At 48.5% G+C, this 10,866-nt stretch overlaps 1 protein-coding gene across 1 annotated transcript; it reads right to left on the reverse strand.

Moving 5' to 3' along the window:
- Nucleotides 1-969: 969 nt before the first annotated feature.
- LOC147982635 (uncharacterized) lies at nt 970-8,089 on the reverse strand. Its single transcript, XM_087516372.1, has 6 exons — nt 7,996-8,089; nt 7,892-7,952; nt 7,525-7,657; nt 2,610-2,908; nt 1,980-2,380; nt 970-1,910 (listed from the first exon to the last, which is right to left on the reverse strand). The coding sequence occupies exons 1-6, from the start codon at nt 8,087-8,089 to the stop codon at nt 970-972; spliced, it is 1,929 nt and encodes a 642-aa protein (XP_087372498.1).
- Nucleotides 8,090-10,866: the final 2,777 nt, after the last annotated feature.

Genomic DNA, 10,866 nt, shown 5'->3' on the forward strand with positions numbered 1-10,866 from the left:
TGCGCGTTTTGTGTGAGATGAAGGAGCTAAGTGCTCTATTCCAGGGATTCAAGCTTGGGTACTCCAGTCGCCAAACGAGCTCGGCGGCTCACCGGCTTGCTAAGGAAGCTGTATCTTTAGAATGACATTATAGACATGCTTTCGCCTGTTCATTAATCAAGTGCATAAGGGCGATTAGCTAAAGAAAAAGCCTGAAACCATTGTCTGTGCTTTATTAAGCGACTTGCATTTTTTTTCATTGAAAACAACCATGGAGAGATGAAGACTAACGAAGGCGGAACTTATTTCACACTCGCTGTACTAGACACTACTGAAATAAACTCACAACAGCAGCGCTGCTAGTACCCCTTTACTCTGTTCTTGACATGCGCCTCTTCGATTTCTTGATCAGCTACTGGTGTTGCTAATTCCCGCTGCATCAAGAAGAGACACAAGACACAAGTGATTTTGCGCCGCGTGCAACAACCGCAGCTTTTTCTGATTTCTCCCTTTTATTGCATCTCTAACAAACTCACATGCGAGCTGTTAGTCCTAAATTGAAAAACGAGAAAATCGTGGACAGACCAAGTCCTACGGCCGTGACATCCCACGCATTGATCGTGTCCCGATGATGCCGCCATCGATGCTTTTGAACGTACCATCCCACGAAGCAATCAACGGAGACCAAAACTACCTGAAGACTAGGTCCAGACACGAACAGAACTCGTGCTACAGGCCATGTTTATTCATCTGCAACTTAACGGAAACTACACTGAACTAACTGATGAAAAACAGAGTATTGCCAACAGCAGGATTACAGTGAGCCGTAAAAACAGTGTCAACACGCTAAGGTCAAAGAGGTACAAAATGTGGCCCCTGTCCACGTTTACAACACTCGTGGGCAAACAGGTACAGAATGTAAATGATACCTCGAAAAACAAAATGCAAGGACAATGAAATCCAGGCGCCAACCCCGAGTGAAAAAAGAGCTCACCCTTCTGCCAGAGAATTTGATTTCTCGCCCGGGGGTTCATATGATATCCTTTTCTTCAATTCCGTGAGACACTGCAGGCCCAAGATTATGAGTAGCATCCTAACATGAGTGACAAACTCCCCGCCCATGCTTAGATGCTTCGCATGGAAACTGGCCCCAGAATCATGTGCCAAATAGACAAGCATCTCGACCCATACTGCCGTTATCAGTTCCCACCTATCATATGCATCATCGATCTTGAGCAATTCCATGCGGACAGACCAGGCTTGATCAAGGCCAGGACCACTACCTGGAGACACACCACGCATCTGAAGGATTAACCGGTACTTATCAACGCTGCCGCCACCGCTGTCAAGATACCATTTCACCTCTTCTTGAGCCCTGCTGACTAAGTAGAGCACGTCGCAGCTGCCAACCAGCTTATGCTTTGCGATAAGGTGCAAGATGTAATTTGACAACTCCATGCATGTGGCTCTAAGCTGCTCAGATGAGTTGTCGCCAGTTGCCTCCTGGTCCTGGGTGAAGAAGCATAAGTCCGTCGTGTAATGCCAAATGATGACATTGGACACAAAATCCAGGTCCTGGATGCAGCTGACCTCCAGTGCTCGTTGAGCAGCCATTGAGCTCCCTTCATGTTGCATTTCCCCGAGCGTCCACCGGGCCCACTGGCCATGGAACCTGGTCAAGTCCCACTCCTTCAATCGTGGAGTGGTCAGTACCCCTAGCAGCTTGTCAAGGACCACCTTCTTTAGCTCAGCAGAGGCTGCAAAAACTGTGGTGTCCCCTCGGATGCCTATCCTTCGCAGCATCTTCTCCCATCGGCCAGCTCGCTTCTCTTGTATGCCCCCACCAATCAAGTTGTACTGTGCAAGATTTCCTGACCACTCCCCTCTGTTCAGTAGGTGGAGACGCCTGATTAAGGTACGAATTATTCCACCTACCCATTGACTGATGTAATCTGAACATTGAAATACCCATGGAATCGACGTGAAACAACATATGCAACAGTACCAAAAAGAATGCCATGCACCCGTTATGGAAGGTTCTGACCAATATGAGGAGATGCAGCCCAGGAAGATGGCAGATACCTCCAGCGTGATGGCGCCGACTAGCAATATGTATGACACGACGACATCAGCTCCATTGTACTTGGTGATATCGACCCGCCTCACAAACAGCACAAGAGCTGCAGAGGTTGAGGCAAAACAAACCAGGCGCTGGATTGCATTGCACATTGGACAACCTACTATTTCGCCTCTGACGACATAACGGGTTCCAAACTTGGTGTACAGGTAGTCATAGATCAATGATAGATGGATCTCCGCCAACTTGTAGGCCATGTAGACTCTATCCGCTGAGGACTGCAACTTTTCCAAACCTTCCTTGATGACTGAAACTTCACCCTCACTAGAGTTGTAAGCGCTCACATCCATAAAAATATCCAAGATTCCTCCAAACCGGATTATGGCTAGCTGTGCTAAATCTTTCTCTTCCATGGGGGGGGAGGGTGTCAAACAATGCATGGTAATAGGGGGAATTAGTGCCAAAGCTAGCCGAGGCCTTACTGACAACGGAAATACTTGTGGGTGTCGACTTTGAGCCAACTCGGTATAGTGCACATGTTCTCTCGGCGTACTTGATCGTCCCCGAGATGAACATAAGCACCATAGGAGTGTGCAGCTGCTTGTCTAGGTGCCGCCATTGCTTGCCGACGACGTAGCCTGCCAACGCCACCTGGCTGACGAGGTTGAGCAAGTGACGCTTCCACAGGTCGGTGTCTTCCATGGAGAAGGCGGTGATGATGTCTGGCCCACCGAGGTGGAGCAGCAAGAAGGGAGCCCAGAAGACCACCAGCTGGTGCCGCGTGGCATTGCCGTGAAGCGTGAGGCGGCCAAGAATGAAGATTGCCACATAGTCGGCTGACAGGTATGCGAGCTGTTAGAATAACCTTGTCTTAGTTTAGTTGTTGTCCTGGTAGTATACGTGTATATGCAAGAGTAGTTGGTTTAAGCAGTTAGAGTTGAGTCCGGTTAAAAGTCTGGTCTAGGTGTCATAGTCCGTCTAGGAATTGTATTTGGTCAATTGCGTGTCATAGAATTAGTAATTGTAATCAGCGTTGCCGGGTCATTAGATTAGGAAAGTAACTTGTGTCCGTACGAGTACTACTTCGAGTCGGTTGCCGTATATATATGTGTTGGAGTCGGTTTGGACTATGTCCGGTCCTTGCTGAGACGATGCATATATATATATATATATATATATATATATATATATATATGCGTGCTGGTACGTGAGATTTGTAGTATCACCGTGGGAGAAAAAAGAGAAGAAATAAAGAAAAAAGAACAAGGCACGACAGGTGCCTTTGGCAAAAGTTTTTGCGTCTGCGTGTTCATCGTGATTTGATGTGATCGATCCTGTAGACGAATTCCAACAATTGGTATCAGAGCAAGGTCGATTTAAAGTTGCGCTTGCCCCGGGGTGGCGACCTACTAGCGCCTCGGGGCGGGCGATGAAGTCGCTGGGTGATGCGGCGATCAGGAGGTTCTGTGATCGTCGTTCAACAAAGCGACATGGAGGGAGACGGTGGGCTGTCGTCGGCAAGGCGGTGGAGGAAGATCGTTGATGGGAGAGGTGGTGCCGAGGTGTGGCGCTGGACTCATCAAGGTCATAGTCCGGGGGAGTCGGATGAGCAAGGAGTCGTGCGAGTTTGCACAGTCAGTCGTCGTCGTTGCGTGTGTGAGTCGTCGTCATGTCCAAGTACTCATCTCTGTGTGGATTCGTTTAAGTGGAAGCGGTGTGCACGGTGTTCCATGGGTCATGTCCATGTCCTCGTGGAGCGTCCTGGTTGCGGCCAGCGTGGGTTCGGTGTGATGCCGAAGGCGGACGTGGTAGGTGAAACCATCGTAAAGCGAGGAGGTGTGCGAGCAGTGGAGAGTGGATCTATTGCGAGCAAGTACAAGGAGTATGGTGCGGACCGAGTGCAAGGCAGCGGCCAAGCAATGGCGGTGGCACAACATGGCAGAGCAAGGAGGCACTGCATGTTTTCAGGCGGGTCATACTTAGTGTACGGATATGACAGTTGAAGATCAAGCTCGACGTGTAGTGGGACAGTGACCAGTTAAGTTGTAGGACGTGAAGACTGATGATGTGTCCAGTCTTGCACGTTGCACGCGTAGATGTGACCGTGTGGGCTGGTAGTCCGGATCATACGTCGGAGTTTGGATCATCAAGTCATGGATCTCCAGCGAGTGAAGATGAAGAAGAGCACGAGGAGATGACAAGTCAAGATTAGGGAGAGATTGTTAGAATAATCTTGTCTTAGTTTAGTTGTTGTCCTGGTAGTATACGTGTATATGCAAGAGTAGTTGGTTTAAGCAGTTAGAGTTGAGTCCGGTTAAAAGTCTGGTCTAGGTGTCATAGTCCGTCTAGGAATTGTATTTGGTCAATTGCGTGTCATAGAATTAGTAATTGTAATCAGCGTTGCCGGGTCATTAGATTAGGAAAGTAACTTGTGTCCGTACGAGTACTACTTCGAGTCGGTTGCCGTATATATATGTGTTGGAGTCGGTTTGGACTATGTCCGGTCCTTGCTGAGACGATGCATATATATATATGCTTGTTGGTACGTGAAATTTGTAGTATCACCGTGGGAGAAAAAAAAAAGGAGAAATAAAGAAAAAAGAACAAGGCACGACAGGTGCCTTTGGCAAAAGTTTTTGCGTCTGCGTGTTCATCGTGATTTGATGTGATCGATCCTGTGGGCAAATTCCAACAATTGGTATCAGAGCAAGGTCGATTTAAAGTTGCGCTTGCCCCGGGGTGGCGACCTACTAGCGCCTCGGGGCGGGCGATGAAGTCGCTGGGTGATGCGGCGATCAGGAGGTTCTGTGATCGTCGTTCAACAGAGCGACATGGAGGGAGACGGCGGGCTGTCGTCGGCAAGGCGGTGGAGGAAGATCGTTGATGGGAGAGGTGGTGCCGAGGTGTGGCGCTGGACTCATCAAGGTCATAGTCCGGGGGAGTCGGATGAGCAAGGATTCGTGCGAGTTTGCACAGTCAGTCGTCGTCGTTGCGTGTGTGAGTCGTCGTCATGTCCAAGTGCTCATCTCTGTGTGGATTCGTTTAAGTGGAAGCGGTGTGCACGGTGTTCCATGGGTCATGTCCATGTCCTCGTGGACCGTCCTGGTTGCGGCCAGCGTGGGTTCGGTGTGATGCCGAAGGCGGACGGTGGTAGGTGAAACCATGGTAACGCGAGGAGGTGTGCGAGCAGTGGAGAGTGGATCTATTGCGAGCAAGTACAAGGAGTATGGTGCGGACCGAGTGCAAGGCAGCGGCCAAGCAATGGCGGTGGCACAACATGGCAGAGCAAGGAGGCACTGCATGTTTTCAGGCGGGTCATACTTAGTGTACGGATATGACAGTTGAAGATCAAGCTCGACGTGTAGTGGGACAGTGACCAGTTAAGTTGTAGGACGTGAAGACTGATGATGTGTCCAGTCTTGCACGTTGCACGCGTAGATGTGACCGTGTGGGCTGGTAGTCCGGATCATACGTCGGAGTTTGGATCATCAAGTCATGGATCGCCAGCGAGTGAAGATGAAGAAGAGCACGAGGAGATGACAAGTCAAGATTAGGGAGAGATTGTTAGAATAACCTTGTCTTAGTTTAGTTGTTGTCCTGGTAGTATACGTGTATATGCAAGAGTAGTTGGTTTAAGCAGTTAGAGTTGAGTCCGGTTATAAGTCTGGTCTAGGTGTCATAGTCCGTCTAGGAATTGTATTTGGTCAATTGCGTGTCATAGAATTAGTAATTGTAATCAGCGTTGCCGGGTCATTAGATTAGGAAAGTAACTTGTGTCCTTTCGAGTACTACTTCGAGTCGGTTGCCGTATATATATGTGTTGGAGTCGGTTTGGACTATGTCCGGTCCTTGCTGAGACGATGCATATATATATATATATATATATATATATATATATATATAGATATATATACATATATATGCGTGCTGGTACGTGAGATTTGTAGTATCACCGTGGGAGAAAAAAAAGGAGAAATAAAGAAAAAAGAACAAGGCACGACAGGTGCCTTTGGCAAAAGTTTTTGCGTCTGCGTGTTCATCGTGATTTGATGTGATCGATCCTGTGGGCAAATTCTAACAATTGGTATCAGAGTAAGGTCGATTCAAAGTTGCGTTTGCCCCGGGTGGCGACCTACTAGCGCCTCGGGGCGGGCGATGAAGTCGCTGGGTGATGCGGCGATCAGGAGGTTCTGTGATCGTCGTTCAACAGAGCGACATGGAGGGAGACGGCGGGCTGTCGTCGGCAAGGCGGTGGAGGAAGATCGTTGATGGGAGAGGTGGTGCCGAGGTGTGGCGCTGGACTCATCAAGGTCATAGTCCGGGGGAGTCGGATGAGCAAGGAGTCGTGCGAGTTTGCACAGTTAGTCGTCGTCGTTGCGTGTGTGAGTCGTCGTCATGTCCAAGTGTCATCTCTATGTGGATTCGTTTAAGTGGAAGCGGTGTGCACGGTGTTCCATGGGTCATGTCCATGTCCTCGTGGAGCGTCCTGGTTGCGGCCAGCGTGGGTTCGGTGTGATGCCGAAGGCGGACGGTGGTAGGTGAAACCATTGTAAAGCGAGGAGGTGTGCGAGCAGTGGAGAGTGGATCTATTGCGAGCAAGTACAAGGAGTATGGTGCGGACCGAGTGCAAGGCAGCAGCCAAGCAATGGCGGTGGCACAACATGGCAGAGCAAGGAGGCACTGCATGTTTTCAGGCGGGTCATACTTAGTGTACGGATATGACAGTTGAAGATCAAGCTCGACGTGTAGTGGGACAGTGACCAGTTAAGTTGTACGACGTGAAGACTGATGATGTGTCCAGTCTTATACGTTGCACGCGTAGATGTGACCGTGTGGGTTGGTAGTCCGGATCATACGTCGGAGTTTGGATCATCAAGTCATGGATCTCCAGCGAGTGAAGATGAAGAAGAGCACGAGGAGATGACAAGTCAAGATTAGGGAGAGATTGTTAGAATAATCTTGACTTAGTTTAGTTGTTGTCCTGGTAGTGTACGTGTATATGCAAGAGTAGTTGGTTTAAGCAGTTAGAGTTGAGTCCGGTTACAAGTCTGGTCTAGGTGTCATAGTCCGTCTAGGAATTGTATTTGGTCAATTGCATGTCATAGAATTAGTAATTGTAATCAGCGTTGCCGGGTCATTAGATTAGGGAAGTAACTTGTGTCCATACGAGTACTACTTCGAGTCGGTTGCCGTATATATATATGTTGGAGTCGGTTTGGACTATGTCCGGTCCTTGCTGAGACGATGCATATATATATATATATATATATATATATATATATATATATATATATATATGCGTGCTGGTACGTGAGATTTGTAGTATCACCGTGGGAGAAAAAAAAGAAAAAATAAAAAGAAAGAACAAGGCACAACAAGTGCCTTTGACAAAAGTTTTTGCGGCGTGTTCATCATAATTTGATGTGATCAATTCTGTGGGCAAATTCCAACACGAGCCACAGCAGCACTCTGAGCAGCACGGAAGAGCTGCGCTTCCGCATCAGCGTGAAGAAGAGGAGCAAGACTTGCAAGGAAAAGCTGAGCAACACAAGGCACTGGATCTCCCACTCGTTCCATAATTGCTGAGCGCGCACCAGGAAACTGAAATGTATGGTTCACCGTTAGAGACAAGGAATTTTTTTTCAAGAAGACGCCAAGGCGTACCATATTTTTATAGAAGGCAAAAAACAAATACCACTCGCTGCAACAACGAGCATAGTACAAACTCCACACCAACCTAGTCCAAAGATAGCCACCACAGACATTACAACCACGACACCAACGAGCCTACCCTAACAAGAGCAGCAAAGCCGCATCTCGACCAACGTCTGTCACCTCCGAAAATCCACAACTCCAATTGAAATCCCCTTGTCGAGCATCATCCACCCTTGAGAGCCTAAAAGGAGATGGCATGTAGAAAAGTGTCTTGTTAGACTCACTGGCGACGGCGTACATTGCACCCCTCAGGATCAACCTTGGACAGCGGCGAGCATTGGAGGAGCGCCGCACAGAACCTTCAAGTCGTGTCTCCATACATGATGCTCCCAACGGAGGAAGGACGTCAAGGATGCCACTATCGCGCCGATACGACTTCGAATCTAGGCTTTCGTCAAGAGATAACTACCAACCCTAAGTGAGAGCGAGGAATATGCCGACAAACCTCGGCAACGCCTTTAAGGAGGGAAACGATCCCCATGGGCCCATCGCCGCCGGCACCGATCGGAGACAGGCAGGAATTTTATTCGTATCGTCACAAACCTCCGTCCCACCACCGTCCTTGCCCATCCAGGGGCGAACCCATGTTATCTCAATTGAGAGCCCAGGACCCTTCGGTTTGGTATCATGTTACACTCAGGCACTTCTCGATTTGGTTTGCCAGACTGTACTAACCTCTCCGATCCTTATTCCTCAGTTGATTCCTTGGTATTATTTCATATCAAATCAATTGAAAATATGCAATCCGTACTAGCACGGCACTACTACTCTATCAGGCATGTGCACTGTTGGTTCTAACAAAAATTTATGGGATTAGAGTGACACACGACTGTTAGGTTAATTTGTACCATTTGGGAATTTTCTTTGCAATTCAATCCGGCTAGCCATTCTATTACTAGTACCTGCTAGCCTGCAACTACTAGCATACTTTGTATCTAGACTTTTACAATTAATACCTCAATTACTTTACAGGGAGGAAGAATCAAGATAATGGAGAAGTATTTGATACGGAATCAACAAATGCTAATACCACCACAAATCCTATTGCTAACAATGCTATTTATTTAGGGACACCATTAAATAATGATTTGCATCACAAAATTTGTGATGATTATTTGAGCCACCATATCCTAATTGCTTCGTGGTGAAGGAGCTGCTGGACACATTTACTAACGAAGTGATTGTTGATCGTGGGAGAAATGTAATGGTCTAATACCTTACACCCTTTCTATATTTACCATCTCCATTAGTATTTAAATGGCTATTCCTAATATTTGTTTTCTGTTCGCAGATGACGTCATTTATCTTAGAGACAAATATTCTCTTTTCCAACCTATGAAACTATTTGGATATAAAGATTGTAAGGTATGTCCCGTTTAGTGGTAAACTTGTCATGTTACTACTGAATAAAATATCTTTTTTTGGCATTTATGTGAAAGGAAAATATTCTCTTTTGCTACGTTGAAATATTGGGATATAAAGTCCTTTTGTATGGGTTATTCAGTTTAGTGGTAAGCTTGCCGTGTTACTATTGGATGAACTATCTTTTGTTTACACTAGTAGAAAATAGGGCTTTGGTTGAGGCCTAGGTAAGGGCATTAATCCCAATTCACTCACGAACCAGGACCAAAGGGTGCACCAGTCCCAATTCGTGAGGCTAGGCGCCGGCCGGGCCTCGGGGGCCATTGGTCCCGATTCGTCTAACCCCTTTGGTCTCCGTTCGAGACACAAATCGGGACCAATGGGCCTCGCTACTGGCTCAGCACCTTTAGTCCTGGTTGGTGGCTGGAACTGGAACCAAATGTTGTCCTTTAGTCCCAGTTTTAGCCACCAACCGGGACTAAAGAGATCTCTATATATACCCCCACCCCTACCCGCGAACAGAGCCACTGCTCTGTTTTGTTTGGTCGGCCGTGGGAGATGTGTGTGTTGCTCTAGCTCACCTCCTATGTACATGAGGTGTTCAATGAAATGCCTGAGCCACACTTAAGCTTTCTCCTCTCCAAACTCCTGCTGCTGACCTTGACGACATGAGGCTGCCGGCGATCGCCGAGGTGGAGAAACCGTCGCCACTGGAGGAGAAGTTCAGGCGCGACATTGACACGCTGCTGGAGGAGAACCTCGAGTTCTGGATGAAGTTCAGCTCCTCCATGGGCCGGGTGCAGGAGTTCCAGAACAAGTACGAAGACCTCAGGAGGGTGGCGGCGGACGGCGCCGACGGCGAGAAGAAGCTCCGGGCGCTCAAGACGGAGCTGCAGGTGTGGTCGGAGCAGAACGCGATGCTGCGGGGCGAGCTGCAGTGCAGGTTCGCGTCGCTGTGCGACATCCAGGAGGAGATCTCGACGGCGCTGGAGATGGACACGGAGCAGGCGGAGCAGGCCGAGGAGGGCGCGCCGCGCTTCACCTCCTACAGCGCCGGCAAGTTCCAGGGGGAGGTGCTCAACATGCAGCAGGAGAACAACCGGGTCTCCGACGAGCTGCAGAGCGGCCTCGACCACGTCAAGACGATCCAGTTTGCCATCGAGAAGAAGCTCAACGAGGGCGTCAAGCTCTACTCCTCCTCGCCGGCGGAGGAGGGGGAGGAGGAGGTGGTTGGGCCGGACGGGGTCCTGGCGCGGGTGCCGACCAAGGCCAAGGTGCCGCTGCAGAGCTTCCTGTTCCCGACCAAGCCCAAGAAGCCGTCGCTGTTCGCGCGCGTCACGCCGGCCGTGCTCCACAAGCAGCAGTTAGACATGAAGTTAGACATGAAGTTCCTCCCCAAGATGCCAAAGTAGCCACCCACAGAAGCAGCAGCAGCAGGGTTATGTCATTTAGCTTAATTAAACTAACTAGCAGATGGGATACATTTTTTTGATGAAATTAATGCTTCAAGCTATGTATGATTGAACCAAACTATTCTTGCTTTGTTTTCTAGGGCATTGTAATTTGTTGTAACCTCTGAGATCTAATGGAAGAAAGACAAATCATTTCCCCTTTTTCATGTTCATCTGTCAGGAAACAAACTCACTTGTTGTAGTTTCCTCCAGGAAATTCAGTGATGTGCTTATCTAGGTTATCTCCATATGACAAATTTTTACTTGATAGCAACTTCAAAT

This window comes from Triticum urartu, chromosome 3A (assembly GCF_056163025.1).
Source record: "Triticum urartu cultivar PI428250 chromosome 3A, HENAU_Tu73, whole genome shotgun sequence".
Taxonomy (NCBI): Eukaryota; Viridiplantae; Streptophyta; class Magnoliopsida; order Poales; family Poaceae; genus Triticum; species Triticum urartu.